The 21,416-nt window shown below is 34.7% G+C and overlaps 1 protein-coding gene across 9 annotated transcripts; it reads left to right on the forward strand.

The window, feature by feature from the left end:
- Window positions 1-11,135: 11,135 nt before the first annotated feature.
- Window positions 11,136-18,271, forward strand: LOC132059746 (AMSH-like ubiquitin thioesterase 2). 9 transcript variants are annotated; one of them, XM_059452500.1, is made up of 8 exons: window positions 11,136-11,272; window positions 12,672-12,872; window positions 13,220-13,309; window positions 14,792-14,854; window positions 14,947-15,021; window positions 15,616-15,678; window positions 16,849-16,901; window positions 17,980-18,271. In XM_059452500.1, the coding sequence occupies exons 2-8, from the start codon at window positions 12,675-12,677 to the stop codon at window positions 18,149-18,151; spliced, it is 714 nt and encodes a 237-aa protein (XP_059308483.1). In that variant the 5' UTR covers window positions 11,136-11,272; window positions 12,672-12,674; the 3' UTR covers window positions 18,152-18,271. The 9 variants fall into 9 exon arrangements, with proteins under 9 accessions (XP_059308483.1, XP_059308486.1, XP_059308487.1 ...); XM_059452503.1 differs by having other exon boundaries at window positions 11,158-11,279; XM_059452504.1 differs by having other exon boundaries at window positions 11,168-11,272; window positions 12,715-12,872.
- Window positions 18,272-21,416: the final 3,145 nt, after the last annotated feature.

Raw genomic sequence — 21,416 nt, forward strand, 5'->3', positions numbered from 1 at the left:
CTCTAGGATATTCTACGGTCATGTGTGTTAGATTTTGGAGGTAGTTGGGATTATAACTTACCGCTCATTGAGTTTGCATATAACAATATTTATCATTCTACTATCCAAATGGCCCCATATGAGGCTTTATACGGGCGAAAGTGTAGATCACCAATTGGATGGTCCGAAGTAGGGAAGACTAATTTTGTAGGACTAGATTTGATTCAGCAAGCAGTAGAGAAGGTCAAGCTTATTCAGGACCCATTATTAACAGCCTAGAGTCATCAGAAGTCTGATGCAGATAATCGCCGATGAGACTTAGAGTTTCAAGTTGATGACTAGTTATTCTTGAAGGTGTCACCTATGAAAGATGTTACGAGATTTGGTAAGAAGGGTAAGCTTAGTCCTCGGTATATTGGGCCTTACAGGATTGTATGCAAAGTGGGCCAAGTGGCCTACGAGTTAGATCTACCTTCAAACTTGAAGTCAGTTCATCCAATTTTCCATGTATCAATGCTTCGCAAGTGCATTGGAGATCCTTCCGAAGTTGTACCTATCACACCCCAACCTTGGGGGGTGTGGCGGCTTGACCGCAGACACCGAAGGACCGAGCGAACCAAGCGTGGTATCTCGAACTCTGTAACGTAAATCATAGGCCGACAAGGCCGCTGAATAACAATTGTAAGAAGTATATCATGACAACCTGCAAGAAGAAAAGGCCCAACAACACATATATGCATAACTAGGGCCGACAAGGATACAACCAAGAAAGACAACTAGTCAGAAGGCCAGCAAGGCCAAACACAATACCTATACACTGATTGATAGTCTGTAAGCCTCTAATAGCACTAATATGCGTCAACTGGTCTGGATAGTGGCCCCGACGTACCCAAGGCCATACTCATAATATATATATACGCACGTAAATCTATTTAATGACTCGACCGTAACTCCCGGAGAATGGGTGCGAACATCCCTTTCGAACTACGGTATCCTACCGAGAAAGGTACAACAATCCGTCACCGTGCACGTGGGCATGATCACGAGCGCACAAAATGCGTCGTATGAAAGATGTACCGAGTATGTAAGTAAAGTAAGCATAAACATAACATAAGCGTAAGAGAGATACGGATAACTTGAGAAAAGATGTAGAGACAACCGAAACTCGAACGAGCCACCGAGCGCGACCATAATCATGACATAAATGTAAATGCATGCCCGTAAAATCATTCCTCCTTTGTGGAGGCATATATCATATCATATAACAATAATAAATCCCTCGTAGGGTGAGCTCATCATCATAACATCGTCGACTTCCCGGGCGATCGGTGGCAATGCACGGTACGTGCTACGTACGCCGCCTACAACACGGCTCGGTAAAGAAAGAAATACATCTAGGTGCACATATAAGTGCCTACCCGGCCGACTATAGCGCGGCTCGGTAATGAAAATAAATACACACACACACACACACACACACACACACATATATATATATATATATATATATATATATATATATATATATATATATATATATATGTAAGTGCAATGAAAGACTGACCTCAGAAGAAATATCATGGAAAGAGTCGGAGTGACCTATCGTCGTTATCCTCCGATATATATATAAGTGCAATGAAAGACTGACCTCAGAAGAAATATCATGGAAAGAGTCGGAGTGACCTATCTTCGTTATCCTCCGACTATCATTATTGTCACTGCGTTTATCATTATTTGATCATTAGGCCAAAGAAATAAAAGTACAAGGAAACATCTTGTTATGAATTATTGACGAAGCCAAAGTTAGCCAAACTCTTATAAAATATGATCGACACAACTTTTATCGGAAAGAGTGTGCCAACGAGAGGTTCGTCACCTTGAAGAAATAGACAAGAAGATAAGGATTAACTCAATTAAAGGAAGTACAATCAACTCAACTTTCATGTGAAGAGTACCATAACTAATATCATTCTTCATTCGATAAACAAGAGGGGTACGAAATGTGAAAGGTACCTCAATACAAGCTATTCATGAGAAAAGGGTAAGCTTAACCATTGTGGGACATAATCAACACAAGTTGAACGGAAAGTCTTTTAATCGATAGCCAAAAGGAGAAGTGGACCATAATTTGGCACAAGTCATAGATGAGTATGTGTCAGCTCAATTATCATGGAACGCGATCGATCTAAGTTAGCGGAACAACTTTTCAATGAAAGGTCATTCGAAATCTAGTCATGCCACAAAGAGAATAGAAAGCCTTACATACCTCACCGATGGAGTTATATATGTTTCCCGAGTCCTCGAATGCCTTACGAATGATCACCTACATCATACGATGGGATCAATTCCAAGTTCATAGCTTATGGAAATACTCAATGAGACATCTCGTCGAACAACTTGCGGGCGTAAGTTCGTAGGGTCATTTGTAGTTCAATTTCTTCATTCAAGACTACCATTTTTCTTCTCCTTTACTCCTACTCTTCCTTATAAATCCATCCATACCTTCACAGCTCCAAGAAAATACATTTAAACCACATAAATTAGCTCAACCAATCGATTTCATCTATACTAGTTCATATGGTTCATATACATGGGTTTTCCTCCAAATTTCTTAGATTAAATACTTGGAGAATCATAAGGAGATGATTAAGAGGATAAAAAATACCTTAGATTCCCAGAATCAATCCAAAACAGAGATTTCTTCAAGTTGAAGATTTCTTCCGAAAAGCGAAACAACGAAGAAACGATGATTCTACGATTACCACGTGATTCCTTACGTTAAAGTTACTTGATTAGCCTTTGGATTTGCTTATGATTGATGGATAAATGTTTGAGAGAGTATAGGGAGTGTTTAGGGTTTGTTCTTTGAAGAGAAATGAGGTTCCAATCTGATTTGTGGGTCTTTTATATAAAAAAGAGTAAGCTGCCACCGACCTAGAGCACTGTTACCGTGACAGTTTATGTCCCTGGACGGAAATGGAAATATGTCTCTGCTCCGATGTTTTATTGATGAACGGTAAAATGATCTGGAAACTAGACTCGTAGACCTTCGATTTGGTAGGTGGATCACCCTGTAACTCCAAGTAGATTGAAAGAAAAGCTCTTCGACATCTGACCCAAATTTCAGTGAAATTTACAAACTTAACTTGCGACACCCTTTGTCGACTTTCGTATTACAACTCGTTTGACTTCCAAACTTAACAAGCGACCATTATACGATTCAAATACTTCATATCATTACTTGATTAGCATGTGAAGCACTTCTAATCTCACCCAAAAGTACAAGTTATCGTATTCCTAACATGCCGACTTTTGACGAAACTCATCCTTCTTCAATTCACTCACCCTTCAAACCTTCCGCCACTTACTAATCTTATTTACAGACTCTTATAACCATTTCTATTAATAAGCTCAATCCCTTTTAACCTTAAGATAATTTCTTCTGAACTTGCGTCAACTAACTCATGATGCGACTTTAACGTGCGAAAATCCTGGGTGTAACAGTACCCATAGATGATGTCCAAGTCACCGAGAAATTATCCTATGAAGAAGTTCCCATTGCTATTCTAGACAGACATGTTCGGAGATTAAGGACTAAAGATGTAGCTTCAGTGATGGTCCTCTGGAGGAATAGGAATAAGGAAGAAATGACTTGGGAAGCTGAAGAAGATATGAGGTTCAGGTATCCACACTTATTTCCATTTCCAGAGGAGGTTCAGATAGAGACACCATTGTCTTCAGGTGCGTAATGCTTTCTTTTGTGATTTCTTAGTCGTGTGGGACCATTATTGTTATTGTTATTATAGCCCTGTGAGGCGTTATGTATTTTGGGTTATTGTGACAGGATGGTAGTGGTATATTTACAGGGGAAACTCTGCCGAAATTTTTATAGAATCTCTAAGAGTCTAACATTGGAGGACGAATGTTCCTAAGGGAGGAAGAATGTTACACCTTGGAATTTCACGTCGTTTGCATTATAAATAAACGAACACAAGACTAAAGTGGATATGAAGTCCTTACAAGGTTAAGGAGGGTATCCAATAATTTTAAGTATGTACCTTAAGGTTTCGAGGTTAAATGAATCGACGGAAGTAAGTTCGTTGAAGGTTAGGATTGATGTCATGTTTTTGGGAAGAGTTCATATCATTTGAGCTATACATTTCTTAGAATTACCTTGATGGGGAGTTATAGAGCTCATTAGATGGTTAATGAAGTTTTATACAAGTGCCAAGAAGGTTTCATAAGGATTGGAGGTCAAACGAATTGAAAAGAACGTGTTTTCGCGAAAATTGGAGTTTGTGGACCAATATGCGGACGCAAACTGAGTTTGCTGTGCAGAATACTAGCCAAAAACTCCCAAAAGTTGGGGACCTTACTGCCCAACACCACCCCCATGTTTTGGAGGGAGTATGTGGTGCCGCATACTCCTCGCAACACGGAGCGGTGGGGGTGGTTTTCAACACTTTTTAATGTCCAAAAAATGCCATTTTTCATATCCACCTCCCACACTTATCTCCCCACATTATTAGAGAGTTTTTGAAGGTTATCCAATATTCCAAAACCTTCCACACCATCGAAAGAGAAGATCAAACTCCAAAACCCCCAAGATAATCCATGTAAGATGATTATCCTTACTTCTAATCAATGTTGTGATGAACTTGGTCTTGGAAGAAGTTGAGTGAAGTGAAGTTCTTCTATTATAAGGTATGTTATTCATCTTATCAATATTATTAAGTTGGTTAAAAGGTTTAGCAACTCTTGGAAAGGCAAAGAATCATAGTGGAGAAGTCACAAAGTATTGAATTGAAGTTGATGACTATGAGGTGAATTGGAAGGGGAATTTGGATTAATTTAAGCTTATTTTGAAGGAAAACTCTTGATTATGTTATTGTTGATGTTGTTATTGTTGATTTGGAGTTGTTTTGGAAATTGGTGGAAGTAGACAATATAGGGGAAATGCTGCCCAAATTCCGCTAGCTTACTAATTACTCTAGTGTGAACTTATGAGTGTTTTCAAGACTTAATTCTAGTGTGAATCCTTTTGAATGTAGATTTGCCAGCTTGGGAGGAGAAACATTAAGTAGTTAGGGAGACGAAGAGGTATGTTAAGGCTAACCCTTTCCTTCTTATGGCATGATCACTTAGATACGAACATACGTACAAACGTCCTTTATGATGATTCTATTTCTAGAAAAGCTAAAGCTTATGATTCTTGAGGTTCATATGATATTGTTGATAATTTCCCCATAGTTGTTGATCCTTCTCATATGATTATTTATTTTATTCATTGATGTTGATATCATCTTATGGTAGTTGTTCCTTCAAGGTGAGATATAGCGATGATAATGATTCCATAATGGCACATTGGAGGTTTACCGACCTTACGTCACTCCGATAAGAGTTATAACTTTCATTTGGGCTCTCATGCATGCTTTATATCTATGTATGTATTTTCTTACACCGCGCCATGCTATAGTCGGCCAGGCAGGCACGTAGATGTGAACACCATTGCAGTGGGCAGGTTATGATGTTACCCCGGACGCGGGATTATGATGATAACGCCGAGCCTCAATGGCCGGGCAGGATACTATATATATGTATGTATGAAAATATTTTTTTTAAAAGCTAAATCATGCCGCCTTAAAAGGCATTCAGAGGTACAGATTGATCTATGTATCTTATGTTGTCTTCATATTTTCCTTATTTATTTACTCATGCCTTACATTTTCGGTACATCATTCGTACTGACGTCCTTTTGTTTGTGGACGCTGCGTTCATGCCCGCAGGTAGGCAGTGAGACGGATCAGACCCCTAGGTTGCTTCATCAGCGATTGTTCAGGAGCGCTTCATTTGTTTCGGAGCTGCGGTTTAGCTGGTATTATTCTTTTGTGTACATATATGGGCATGGCAGGGTCCTGTCCTGTCTTTATGATGTTATGCACTCCATATAGAGGCTCGTAGGCAGATGTATATAGTTAGATGCTCTATAACCTTATCAGGTCACATTTGTATATCATTTTTGGCAGCCTTGCCAGCTTGTACACATGGGCATAGTTGATGGTGATTATATAGACGTGCATATATTTATTGAACTCGTGTCTCTTATGTTTTGTGATATTTATAAGTTAGCCATGTGTCCCACCTAGATATGATTATGAGATGGATGTTAGGAGGTGCTCAGTAGGTTAGCTCCAGGTGCCCGTCGCGGCCCTCTGGTTGGGTCGTGACACTTAACCAGGTTCCTTGGGTAGTTGTTGTATTTCCGCACTTATATACTTTATATGATATGGAGACTTCTTAGATAATTCTGTTTCTTTTGGTATGCTTAATTTGAATGTTGAATAAGCGAAGGGTTCGCCCACCAGGGGGGTTAGCGTGGGTGCCCGTTCGACCCAAGATTTGGGTCGTGACACTTTTGTGGTCGTGACACTTTTGTGGTCGCGAACAACTACGGGAGTTGTTGGACAACTATTAAATTTGTTGTAACAAGTAATATTAAAGTTCTTGAAACAACAACTGTGGTTGTTCCCATAAACTACGATAGTTGTTCCCACAACTTGAATAATTGTTCCATCATCTGTCGAAGTTGTTCCAATATTTAATAATCATAATCTTTAAGTTAATAATTTACTATGTGTATAATCACTTGATTAATGTTCGATTATAATCAAATCAATAAATTTATGTCTAATAATATGTTGAATCACTCAATTAATCTCCATCTATCATTAAATCTCTTAGCTAATGTTTTATTATGCATTGTATCGCTCTGTTGATGTTCAATTATAATGAATTAGTCGCTATTTTTATAGTTGTCCTAACAATTACTTTAATTGCTCCTATAATTTATATAGTTGCCCAAAAATTGCTTCAATTGTACCAACAATTTTTTTTAATTCTCTCATCAACTGCTTGAGTTGTTCCAACAATTTCTTTAGTTGTCCCAACAACTATGTCAGTTGTTTCATCATTTTATGTAGTTATCCTAACAACTCTTAAATAATTCATAGATCGTTAATACAATAACTGTGTTATACTTAATAATTCATCGAATCTCTTGATTGATCATCAATTGTCAATACATTACTTACTTTATGTATAATATTTCATAAAATCACACAATCTTCAATTGTTATTGAATCACTATGTTTTTGCCCAACATAATAATAGAATCACGTGATCGACCTTCAATTCTTACTGAACTACTATGTTTATCCTAAATTATTCATAATATGGCTCGAGTGATCATCCATTTTTATTATTGCTTTGTTTATGTGTAATGCTCAATACAGTCACTCAACCTTTCTTTAATTGTTATTGAATCACTAACTTTATCCTTAATAATTTGTATTATGGCTCAATTGATCATTAATTTTCATTAAATTATGTTCTTTATGCGTAATAATTCATACTCACTCCATCAACTTCAATTGCTATCGAATTACTACGTCTATCCTTTGATCATTAATTTTTGTTAAATTATTTATTTTATGTGTAATAATTCATATTATTGTTCAATCGATCTTGAATTGTTATTGGATCACTACGTTCATCCTTAATTCATAGAATGGTTCAATTGATAATCAATTGTCGTTGTATCACTTCGTTTATGTGCAGTAACTCATAGAATGACTCGATCGATTTTCAATTGTCTTTGAATCACTACGTCTATTCTTAATAATACATAGAATGACTTAATTGAGCATCAACTGTCATTATATCACTATGTTTATCCTTATAAGCCATAAAATGACTCAATTGATCATCAATTGTCATTAAATCATTTAGTTTATGTGTAATAATACATATAATTGCTCGATCGATCTTTTATTTTGGCATTGGATTGCCATGTTTATCCCTAATAAATCATAGAATCGCTCAATTGATCATTAATTAACATTAAATCACTTAATTTATGTGTGAGAATTCATAGAGGCACTATTGTTATTGAATCACTATGTTTATCCTTAATAATTTATGGAATGACTCAATTGATTATCAATTTTTATTAAATCCCTTAGTTTGTGTGCTATAATCCATATAATAGATCGACCGATCTTCAATTGTCATTAAATCACTACATTTATCCTTAATAATTCATAATTTAGCTTCAATTTTCATTAAATCATTTAGATTATGTGTAATAATTTATATAATCACTTGATCTATTTTCAATTATCATTGGGTTACTACATTTATGCCCAATAACTATTTTAGTTGTGGTAACAACTAAAGAAGTTGTTCCAACAATTTTAGTAGTTGTTCGATAACTTCAGTAGTTGTTGTCGGACAACTACTCTAGTTGTACGACAACTGCTAAAGTTGTTGACTTACACCTAATAGAATTTTTCAACAACTTCAGAAGTTGTCCGACAACTACAATAGTAATTCTGAAACAACTACCGAAGTTGTTGAAAAAACTCAATAATTTTAACATGTGGTGACTACTGTAGTAGAATGGCTCCATTAATGCAACGTAATTCATAGAATGATTTGTTACCACAAGCTTTTAAATATACATCAAGGTTGTTTATTAAACGTAGATCAGTAATAATAGCAACATCAAATACTTATGACAAATAAAATCTATTTCTCCCCTAAACATTAAGCTATATAACAAACTTAGCAATATTTGAGGTCATTACATCGTACCTGAAATATAAAAGGACAAGAATTATTAAGAATCTATAATACAAATGATTGTAGGTCCCCAACATCTATTGTAGTTGCTAGAACAAATGTTAAAGTTGTCCCAATAACTACTGCGATTAATGGACAACTGCTGAAGTTGTCCCAACCACTATCGAATTTGAACCAGTAAGATTTTTTAATATAGTAAAATATTAACTTAATTATGATTATTAAATGTTTGAACAACTTCGACAGATGATGGAACAAATATTGAAGTTGTAGGAACAACAATAGTTGTTGTTTCAAGAACTTTACTATTGCTTGTTACAACAACTTTAATAGTTGTTTAACAACTAGTGTAGTTGTCCAACAACTCTCGTAGTTGTTCGCGAGCGCAAAAGTTTATTTATTGGTTCTAAAATTTGTTTTCAAAATTCACTCAAATCACCATTGAATAAACTCAAATTTGATATTTAGCTTCTCACAGGTGTTTACAAGGATTTTCAATAACACCCACTCAAAATAATAACCAATTTTCAGATCCGAATTTTCAACTTCAACAAACCCAACAATGGAGTTTTAATTTTTCTTACACCAAATCCGCTTCCAAGTAGTGTTTTAACAACCTATTTAAGCACAAATAAATAATATCTACTTAGTTATGCAACAATTTACCATTAATTTTGAATTTCAATCACAAATTTAATTATAGCCCAAAAGCTTCACAACTCAATAATGAAAGAAAATTTGGGGCTAAGTGAATGCCTTTTGATTTTTGAAAAAAAAAGGGGTCCTTTTGTATCTCTAAGTTCTTAACATTACAAGTTAGCCCCCATTTTACTTAATTAGTGTTTAAGTGAGTAAAAGAGAAAAGGAAAAAAAAAGGGACCCACTTGTCCCTGTTTTTAATTGAAGACTTGAATGTCCTCCTCACCTCATTCTCTTGAGTAAATTAGGGTCATTAACCATTAACTGATTCAGCATCATGGTGCTGGATCAAACTAAAACATGAGAATATATAGGATAATCCAACATAGTTGGAAAAGACATATAGTTCAAAACCGAAAAAGCTAAAAGTAAGCAAATAAATAACCCGATATCAATTATTACACTAAACAAGATTAATTGTCTTCATACGTCTGTGCTTCGTGAAATTTTGGTACTCCTAAAGTAGCTATTTGATTCAAATTTCAGGGTATGACTTATTTGAGTGTTATTTTCATTTGTCTTAAAATATTGAAACATATTTAATTAAGCAATGTAATGACAACCTTTTGGTAAAGCAGATCGAGGAGGTAAAAAATTTCAGTACTATAAAGCTCAATTACTCCACAATAATGGAAGTAATAACATCCTCCGGTAAATTCACCAAGTTTCTGGTGAAGATAAATTATTTATACATATGATTTAATTAATTTATAAAATTTATTTTGTATCTTTTCGCGATATAAGTGTAATTTAATTTATCAGTATAAGGTCATATAGAGCTTTTTTTTTTATCTCCTCAATCTTGGCTACGTTCACAAAATATATTTTTATACATTCAATTTGTTATTTTTATAACCGCGCAAAGCAGAATCACATACAATAGTTGTGTATATAGTTCTAAGTTCGAATCATATAAGGGTGTAAAGGTCGGAGAATTTTAGTGCTTTCTCCATTTATTTACACACATTTCTCCACAAGCCTCTACAGTTTCTCTTTGTACACTTCCATTTCTATAACAACAAAAACAAGTTTCCTATGTGCAAATTTGTCTTTTTGTTAAATTTTTATTTTAAAAAAATAGAAGATGTGTAGATCATGCATGTTGGTGGTGGTGGTAGTTGGTACGTACGGTGGAAGTGTTTCTAATTTTAGGTAGTGATAGAAGATGGTTGATATTGTGGGTTGACATGTCATTTTGACTAAAATGAATCTGGTTAACAGAAGATATGTAGATTTAAACTATTTTTATGATGTTAGATATACCGATAGCATAACAAAAGATAATATTAAACCCTTTCCATTAGTAGATGGGCAAATATAACCCTTTTCCCAATTATTTAAGAAGGCCAAAATTGAAATTTAAAATTGAAATAAGAATTTATCCAAATTTGTCTTAGTGTCAAAGCCAAACACATGATTTTTATTAGACTCGTAATATTTTATTTTTAATCTAATGAACAAATATATATTAAAAAATATATATCAATAAAACAATTTTAATTTTATATTATAATCTAAATACTCCATCCGTCCCAATTTATATGACACCCTATTTCTTTTAGTCAGTCAAAAAAAAATGATGCATTTTTATATTTATCTACAATCTTAATGGAATAATTTCTAGTCACAAAAGTTTACTTAGCTTTTTTGAGATCACAAGATTCAAATTTTTTTTTTCTTTCTTAAATTTCGTAGCTTAATCAAACGCACCTCATATAAATTTTTTCTTAAATTTCGTATTCAGTCAAACACATTTTTTTCTTAAATTTTGATGTCCAGTCAAAACACACTGTGATATAAATTGAGAGGGAGGGAGTATAACATGTTGGCAAACCAAACAACCCCACAAGGTATATTTTTGGTCGGGTTGACTTGATGACGAGACGATCCTTTCATGTCGTCCAGTGATGCTAAGCTGAGATGAAAAGAAACAATCATAAACAAAGTACAGAAGGTATCAGGTTCTTCCCTTCTACCCCCTTTATAAGAGTCTTATGTATTCCAACTACTTGCTTTTCTTTTTTCAAAAAAACAATTTGTCAAAGTTAATTTATACTGTTTGCAGTTTTCTGAATAATGAAATGATTTTCCATGCCCAAGATTATTCAGATTTTCTTCTATTGGACTGGTGTTAATTGGGTTATCATCTATAAATCTTGAAAATCTTTACTGTTTTGGAGTAGTAGTAACTTAGATATGGTATATTGACAATCAAGAATTTTGTGTATATCCATTTGATTTGTATCTCTACTTTTCTTGTCCTTTCTATTACTCCCTCCATCCCCTTTTACTTGTCACCTATACTAAAATAGATGTCCAATTTTACTTGTCCAGTTTGGAAAATTAAGAAATAATTCACCATTTTATACATGTATTATCCTTATTATTAAGTACTATTCATTTCTCAATATTTAGATGACTTATAGGAGTAATATTTAGGGGTGATATAGTAAAACTATCATTTTATTTATTGTTTCTTAAGGAGTGTGTCAAGTCAAACATGGATAAGTAAATATAGGCGGAGGGAGCGAGTAATATATTCCACCTTCCTTTGGATCATGATAGTAATATAAAATATTCCTTTTGAAGTTGTGCACTGTGATGAATTTTATTACTGAGTGATCAGAATGTGAAAGGGAAAAAAAGAGAGAAAGGAAAAGATAGAGACTTTATGATTGGAATGTGAGCGCGGGGGGGGGGGGGGGTGGTAAAAGATAGATACGACGTTCATTGTTGGACTTGGATACTATATCTTGTACTCAACTAATCAAGAAGAAAATGATTCAATTGGTTCCATAAAGAGCAAGATTTTTGAACCTTACCTACCTTTATGTATGAGCTCAATATTGAGTACCTTTGTGTCCAAATTCTATGCACTGCATGGATGCAAGACTATACAAGAGACGACCAAGGAATGCTGTCTTTCTTATATTAAAGCTGAGCTTTACTTTTAAATATGTGTTTATATTTAGGGCGTTTTTCATTTTTGGCCCATCGGCCAAAGTTAATTACGGGCCCTATCCGAGCTATACAAAACCTATACACTGGTTATGTATATTGTATATATATTGTATGTATATTTTATGTATGTTATATGTGTGTTTATACTTAATGTACAAAATCTGTACATTTGCTGGCTATTTGTAAATTAGATCAAAGAAAGGCATTGGAATATAATTATCTCAACCTTTTTCTTAGGGTTTGGATTATACTTTTTTGCATCACTTGCTGCGTTGGGCTGTTAACATTCGATACAGAGTAGCATAAGCTTACTTCTGTTGTTAAGTGTTTCTACTAGGTAAGTTTTGCATAGAAATGATCAGCAAATCTGAGCACGTGTGAATTCCTCGCAGTTCATGGCTGGTGGAGTATGTTGCCAGACTAATGTGCATACAGTTTCACAGACTGCTCCTTCTCCGGGAATCTCCTTGATACACACTTTGCCTCATGAAGCTGAAATCTCAAGTGTCTCAAGTACTGATTCATCAAGTGGTCCTTCAAACTATTCACGCAATGTGCAGACCAAATCTGGGCCTCTCAAAGATGTACATGTAGTAAGTACTCAATTTATTATGCCTTCTGAGATACAACAGAGGTCCAGCAGTAGCCTAAATACTTTGCTTCACTATTTTCCTTCCCTTGGTACCAAAACCAGGGTGTCGTGCTGGGAATAGCCTACAAATGTATAAATTTGGTATATTAAGTATAAATATACATATAATATACGTATTGTATGCCCAAAATATACATATAATATACATAAGGTGCATATAATATACATAATCAGTGTATACGTTTTGTATATTTTGGCTAGCGCCCGTAATTAATTTTGGCCGTGGGGCCAAAAATTAAAAAATCCCATAATAAATCCTTGACAAGGTAACACTTTTTGTCTTCTTAGCCAACAAGGTTGATGGAGAATTTTCTGGAAATCGCCAGCGACAACACTAAGAAGGATATAGAGACCTGTGGATTTCTTGGTGCCATCTTTGTAAGCTCACTAGTATTCATTTTGCTTTCTGGAATGATACTTTAAGGACATATTGTTGAATGATGAGTAACACCTATTTATAGTGCTCTAGATTTTGCACTATAGCTGATATCACTATAGCTGGTAACAGTTGAATGGAGCCTGTAAGAACAGAACTAGTGATGCATAGGCTGATATGTATGTTCTGCCAAGGTGAGTGAGTGACTGTCTCAAATTGAAGTACTAAGGGTGGGCTTGGAGAATGATGACAAGCCTACACTCCAAGCTTCCAAACGATACAATTGGAAACAGTTGAAACTTGAATGGAGCTCTGAAATAGAACTAGTGATGCATCGGCTGATACAGATGTTGTGCCACGTTGTGTGAGTAACTTCATATTAAAGTACTGTGGTTGTCTTTGAGAATCTAGGAGTGGCAAAGTTTAGCCATGAAATCATGACCTGCCAAATCTGCTGATCCGCCCATTTATTAGTTCAGCCCAATCCATTTCGGCCCATCTAAAGTTTGGCCTGATTCCTTACCAAAAAAAAAAAAAACATTTGGGTGAAATGTAGCCTAAATTGAACCATAGAAATCTTCTCAAAATATTTTTAGAAAAACCTTTTTTTTTATATGTTATATATAACCATAATAAAGAAAAAAAATATAGTTTTATTAGGTACTTAAAGAATTATAAAAACAAAATTATAACTTAGTAGAATTGGGCGGGTTGGGTTATGACCCACTTTTTAGCACAACCCATTTCAGCCCAAGTAACTTTGGGTGGGTTAATGACCGCCCATTTATTATCTCGGCTAATTTTTACCCACCCAAATCCAGCCCAACCCGTGACACCCCTAAAGAATGATCTCTCACTGTAACAAGCCTATACTTCAAGCCTCCAAGGTATGCAACTCTTATGTTCCATCAAGGCGTGCAACTAGTACCATGGTAGTGGTTAAGGAAGCTGCAATTTACATTACCGCGTTGAGATTAATCTCCGTATTCTTGTGTGCCATGTATGCCTTTTCACCAAGTTACTGTCTTGTGGCAATCTATAATAGATTATCCGATTGTTGCCACATAACCTGCTCTACTTGGCACGAGCTGTTATCCTTGTGGCTGTAGTTATTGTTCCCCTCTTCAATGTTTGTAGCGATGCCTTCTCGTGAAGTAGAAACTGCACAGATTATTCAGTGGCTATATTATGTAACTTTGGTTCTAATTTTCTGTCATAGTCTCTAGGAGATGCTTTCTAGGACCATGTTCATTGGCTGTAATGTTGTTTATTTTGGGGCATCAACTATGTACCTATTCAATGACACCTTCCTGCAAACTTTTCTTCCTTTTGTTTTTCTTTTTGATAGGTAAACTATTTGCCTGTTTACTGGCACCTTCCTGCAGACATTTCTTCCCCTTTTGTCATTGAGAATCTTAAGAGTAGCTTGAAACTGAACTTTTCATGCACTGACTTTTTGCAATTTTCCTCCATAATACATGCAGAAAGATGACATCTTTTATATTACCTCTCTAATAATACCAAAACAAGAATCAACCTCCAATTCTGTAAGTAATTCAACATCTGAGAATTGTTGCTCTACTCATGGCCAATTTGGTAAGAAGAACAAGATTCTAAACTTATTTGTACTTACTGCTAGTGTCAAGCCCTACAAGAGGAGGAAATGTTTGCCATACTACATGAACAACCCCTCTTTCCAATTGGATGGATTCATGTAAGTCCTCTTCTCTTTCTCAGTTAACTTTAATGTGCTTTATATATATTTAGATGGAATCGTATATAAGGCGATAAAATAATTGAAAGAAAACTGAATTTTAAGTGACTTAATGCATTTGGCGTCTGACCTGTATATTACTTTTGATGGCGAACATGCTGCAAACTCTGGTTTGAGTTTCTTTTATCCATAAAATGACATTCAAGAGTTTAAAAGAACCTTTAATCTATTCATATGGGACTTTATGTTCTGCGACTTAAATAACATCGAGATAATTAAATATGTAAGAAAATCCTGAACTCCGATATTATAGAATCTTCAGAACATCTGTTAGAGCTATTATTCCCTTTAATTCTGCACCAGTAATCAAGATGTATCCATCGTTATATGTTTTTGAGTTTCGACAGGGAAGATTTTTCTCTGTTGTCAGCTTCATCTTTGATAGTCTACAGAGACGCCTTAAATATGAACTGGCTAGATCAAATTGATTGTCAAGTTTAATACTCATTTCAATTATTCTTAAGGTAATAACTTGAAATATATAGTTGAAAATCAACTTCCATTGCCATTGGCTTTGTTCTATTTTTTCTCCAGACGCATCCATCTCAGAGCTGTTTCATGTCATCGATCGATTTGCATACTCAATATTCTTATCAGGTACGTTCACTCCTGATGGATTTATACCTTTGTGCATTTCATTATTGGAGATAGTTAAGATGTTGAGAATTTAATGGAAGAGATTACTTCATTCTGATTGTGATTGATAGAACTGAGTTACAGGTATAACTTGTGCTAATTGTGGTACACGATGTGATTGGAATATCTAAAAGTATTTCTGTAATTATAAATAATAGGTGAGTCAGACAAAGAAAACACTCCTTTTTCTAGCTTCCACGCTTTCATTTACAATTAAAACTGAATATTTTTATCACTGAAATCAGCATTCTTCCACCATTCTTGGTAACACTGAAGAAGAAGGTACGCAAACCAAAACTATAGTGCAATGCGTGATTTAGGAGGAATAATAACTTTGGACTATAGAAATTTAAGTCCAAAATATTTGGAGTTCACATGTTTATGCTACACTTTTAAACTGAGAATCAAGAAACTCCGCCTGCCAAATGAACATTTGGTCATGCACTTAATTACTTTTGAAACGCTTAACCTTGACTAATTGTGAATGGGGTGTCATTACTCCCCTTTATGTGCTATAAATTTAGAATAGCAAATTTAAATGATATTAGCTGTTCTATCCTTCATTTATTTTTCCATTTTTACCGTCCATCTGTCAGCGTTATAGTTCAGTTTAACAACTTCAATTTATAGGAACAGTAACTCAACTTCAAATTTACACCTATATCCATTTGGAATTGAACTCCTCAAGCCATTTCTTGTGTTAGACTGTCAAATAGTCACATAAATGATATCAACTAAAGCAGTATTCTTGAATCCATTCTTTACATGGTATCAGAGCCAGGCCCGCCCAGTTCATTGTTTCCGATGTTGGGCCCCCATATTATAATTGCCACGCACTAGATATCCAGCCCTGGGCGTGAGGTGGGGCGTTAAGTCCCACATTGGTGGCTTAAAGAGTACATGGTCTCCTTATATGGACTTGGGCAATTCTCCCCTCATGAGCTAGCTTTTGGGGTTGAGTTAGACCCAAGTCCATTCTTTACCCTTAGCATTCACCTGCGTGCTTTGTTTCAGCATTACTTCCCAAGATTTTCCACTAAACTTGTTATTGTGCTACAATACACCTTGCGCTTGTGATCATTTACATCCGTGCTTTTTGTCATATTTTCTCACTTTCTGCTTTATTTTTAGGTCATGGTACCAGAGGCTATTGGAATTGTCATGGCTCCTACCGATACATCAAGGTCTTTTCCTTGTTCTTTGGTGATTATATTTGCAGGTTTCTAAGTGTACTTGTCAAGTTTGAGATGCTTCTTTGCCATCAAAATTCTGGTACATAGCTGATAAAAATGCTTTAAGCTATATCCATATCGGCAGAAAACCAATTTATTCATGAGGATTCCTCTGTTAGTTTTGCTAAATGAATCACTCTATCACATCTCAAAAAGGTTATAAGAAAGCACGTCTATGACTATTGCCTGTTAGATTAACCTCATTTCTTTTTGGACCATTTATTAATTGCAAAGTACTTTAACAATCTTTTTCAAAAAAAAAAAAAAAAAAAAAAAAAAAAAAAAAAAAACTTTAACAATAACCTCTATAGGAAATTATGAGAATTCATTACTGCAAGGAAAAGAAGGAAAGGGATATTTGCTTCATGGTTTGACAGTTTGCAACATTAAGGCACTTTTAGTAGTGAGTTGAAATGTAATAGTCCTTGTGAAAGGTATTACTCCCTCCGTTTCATAATAAGTGTCCACTTAGCCTTTTCATTTTGGTTAAAAATAAGTATTCACTTACATAATCAAGAAGGATTAACTTTATTTTTTCAGATTTACCCTTATTTAAGTGTAAAGTGACCATTTCCCGATGTCTCAAGTTAATAGTAATATGTAAACTTTAATTAAGGGTATTTGAGTAAAGATACCTATTGTCTTCTTGGAGTTAGTATTTTCTAGGGGTGTGCTAAAGGCTAAGTGGATACTTATTTTGAATCGGAGGGAGTAGAACGCAAGGAAAAGCAGTCTGAAACACAGAGATAACCATAACTTGCTTATCTGTGGAATTGCTATTGGGTTTTTTTTCTTTTCATTTTTGGCCTGTCGGCCAAATTAATTATGGGTGTTAGCCGAAATATACAAAATCTATACACTGATTATGCATATCATATGTATAATATATGTATATTTATACTTAATATACAAAATCTATACATTTGCTGGCTAATTTGTATATTAGATCATCGAAAAGCACTGAACTGTAATGATCTCAGTAGTTATTATAGATCAGGGGTGAAGCTTATCTTTAATTGAAATGTGCTAGGGCATATGGAATATTCCAGCTATCTGATGGTGGAAAGAAAATCCTCAAGGACTGCCCAGAGAAAGGATTTCATCTTCATAAAGAACCAGTTGATGGGAGTCCCCTCTATGGGGATTGCTCCAATGTCTATATTAATTCATGTCTAAGACTAGAGATATTTGATTTACGATGATTGGATGATGTAGCGTTAACAGGCATTTATGTCCAGGCTTCATCTTGTTGAAATAGCTAAACCATCAAAACTTCGGGTACAATTGTAAATAAAATAAGACTTTTCTGGTTTAAGATACAAGCATATTGTCAAAACTATAGTGATAAAGAACTAGTAATGGTCGTGCTGGTGGAGGCAAATTTAAATCATACATGTAGTATAGGGGCAAAATTGAATCATGTATATTTTAAGGGTGAATCTGGTCCACTTTAATTTAATTAGGATACATTTGGAATAAAAATGTTAAATAAAAAATGAAAAGGATCTTGGTTAGTTCATAAGGGCAATTTTAAGCCACTTTGATCACGGCAGGGGTAGATTTGATACCAAGTTTTAACAGAGCGTAAAACTGTCCAACATAGTCTTAATGCAATTTTGACCCTTTTCTATTTAAATAAACTATTTTTTTGAGATTTTTTTTCTTACTGAGCGGGAGTGCAAACGTAGAATCTCGAGATATTTTCGGCCACCCTTTTAAGTGAAGGACAAGAATTAAAGACTAACAATTTGAGGGCCAAAAATTAAAGACCACTCCAAAAGAAGGATAACCTGCGCAAAAAAAAGAAGATTTTTGCTATATGCCCCATGAACTATAATTATTCGACCTAAAATCTCCCTGAATGAAACTGAATTGATGGGTGAATTTCACGCACCGTACACGTGTCAACTTAAGCCACGTGGCTTGAGACATGCTATTTTCTTCAAAATGAAAACTCATGTATCTTACGTTCCTAAACTATTGGGCATTGTTATAATCAGAGGTGGCTCAAGGGAGGCTAGTGAAGTTTTGTTTTGTTTTGTTTTTGTTTTAGGCCCCAAAAATTTGGTCCATAATTTTTTTAACTTAATAATGATCTTTATGATTTTGTTTTTACTTAGATAATATTGAAATTTGTATAAAAGATAAAAAATAAAAAAACCTTTATTAAAAAAATTGCCTACTCTTTATAGTAAATATTTTAGAATTTATTAAACTACTCACATCTTCATATTAATAACAGTGCTTTCAAAGGCATTTTCGGGGCGAGTCTTGGGGTGGGACGTACCAAAAACACTCCGGGACGTAAATGAAAGGCGTAGATCCATAGGGTGTACGCCCCTAAAATTTGGGGCGTAAGTCCCGGGGGCAAAAGCATAAGCCCCGGGCGTAAAGGCGTATGCCCAGTGCGTTAAATTTGATTTTGTTGTTTTAAAAGTATTTTTGTTATAGATTATGCTTTTTAATATTGGTGTATGATATTTATGCTTTATGTTACATGTTTTCATATTGTAGTGATTTTTCCTAAAATATATAAATAAAGAAAACAACTCTTATAGAAAACAACACCGCCATAAATAGTTTTTTAGATGATTATGTCTGATATTGATATGATAGAAATTTCATAGCACCATGTTCCTCAAGCAACATTATCCATTTTTTCTCATTGCTCTTACACTTTTTGCCCTTTTCCTTTGAATATACAAATATAGATTAGTGCAAATATTAGTTGAGGGTGGAAAGGACTAATAGATCTGGAGATTGATGCTGAAGTGAATGAAGATTTCATTTAATGATTATCTAGGATACTATCATTTTGTTACCTTTCTCAAATAATAACTATAATAATTATTTTTATATTATTGGTGATTTATTTGAATTTATTTGTAGAATTTGATTAAAATCTTACTTTTACTTATTTTTTTAGTAATAAAACTATAAAATTGAACATACATGAGATATATGCACCGTAGATCCATGAGACTTATGCCCCGTGTCTCGGGGCTTACGCCTCTCCTCGTACTGTGTAAAACGCCTCGCCTCACGTCCCCGCCTTTTAAAACACTGATTAGTAATTAAAACTTTATACAACACCATCCAATAGATTGTATTGCAAACAAATGACTAAAATTTTATAAACTTGAATTAATCCTTACTAATATAAAATCTACAATAATATTAAGTTAAAGACTTAATGTTTTTTACACTATAAACAAAGAACAAAAAAGGATCAGATTTGCCCTTGTGATCTCACAAATAAGCTATATTTACCTTCATTATACTTTCAACATATTTACCCTTGTACTTTAAGAAAAAGTCATATTTATCTGTACTCTGTCAATTCCCCGTGTATCACCTTAATTTTCTCACGTGGCATCTATGTGTTTTTTTTCCAATTAAATTTACTGACGTATTTAAGCTTTTTTAACCCACCCATTCGAGCCGGTCCACGAAAAATTAAAACTCAACCATTCTTTTTTTCTCTTTTTAATACTCACCCAAAGCTTCAAAACTTGTTCTTTCATAGTGGATTTTAAAAACCCGTGAATTGCGTTTTGACCTTCGCAAATTTTTCCTTTTTTATAGGTCCACCATTGACATGACCTGAACCCATTCACTACTCCATGTCCAATCTGTCGATGCTGATTAATCTCTGTGTCGGGTACGATAGTTAAATCATGCCCCCTTTTTGGGTTAAGATGAAATTAAACATTTTTCCAACTATAAATCATCCAAGTAGTTATAAGACTGTGAAAGAACGCGATAAAAGTCACTGCATTTTCCAAGTAATTTGTTTTTCAGGCTTGATTCTTCGATACTTGAAAGTAGACTGCTAAAGAACATGATAAAAATCACGACCCAAGAGTTAGGCTTGCGACCAAGACAAATTGCAATCCGGCTCCAAAATCACCATGCCCATTGGAAGTGATAAGATATGATACGTTCTATGTTTTGATGATTGTCAAACTGTGAAGAACCAGAGCTGGAGCTGGTCTTCTATCTGTTCTCTCTATACAACTGCCAAATCAACAAATCCACACCAAGAAAGCGACAACTATTCACTGTGTGCAAGGATAGCGTCTTTGCAGTGGACTAAAGGTCAAACATAAAGATGAGTTATCTCCATATCACTTCTCATGTTTCCCTAGTATATAAGCAACATGTTACAAGGTCTTATGTGAACCTTGAAAAACCTAATTTCACCATTTTGAGAAGCAGCCGACATAGGGTTCTTCAAGTGCCTCTAAGTGCAAAGCTACAACAAGCTGCAAGACCTGCTCCTTACAAGTGAAGATGTTTTAGGTCCTTAAGTTTGTTGAGTCTTTTGTCTTTTTCTATATAAATTGTAACCTACTCTTCTCTAAAGGAAGCTATTGTGTAGGTATTCTGAATTCTCAAAAGTTGTTTGTAGGCTGTTTACCTACTTAAGCTTTTGAGTGGTACACTTGTCTAAAGGTAGTTAAGGTG

The sequence above is a fragment of the Lycium ferocissimum genome, chromosome 6 (genome assembly GCF_029784015.1).
Source record: "Lycium ferocissimum isolate CSIRO_LF1 chromosome 6, AGI_CSIRO_Lferr_CH_V1, whole genome shotgun sequence".
In the NCBI taxonomy this organism is placed as follows: Eukaryota; Viridiplantae; Streptophyta; class Magnoliopsida; order Solanales; family Solanaceae; genus Lycium; species Lycium ferocissimum.

Bases quoted from the DNA above. Each gene is read 5' to 3' on its own strand.
- LOC132059746 (XM_059452497.1), top strand. From the start codon at position 11,410: ATGCCCAAGATTATTCAGATTTTCTTCTATTGGACTGGTGTTAATTGG. The intron at 15,022-15,615 runs GTAAGTCCTCTT...TTTTTTCTCCAG, and splicing joins TTCCAATTGGATGGATTCAT to ACGCATCCATCTCAGAGCTG. The intron at 15,679-16,848 runs GTACGTTCACTC...CTTTATTTTTAG, and splicing joins ATACTCAATATTCTTATCAG to GTCATGGTACCAGAGGCTAT.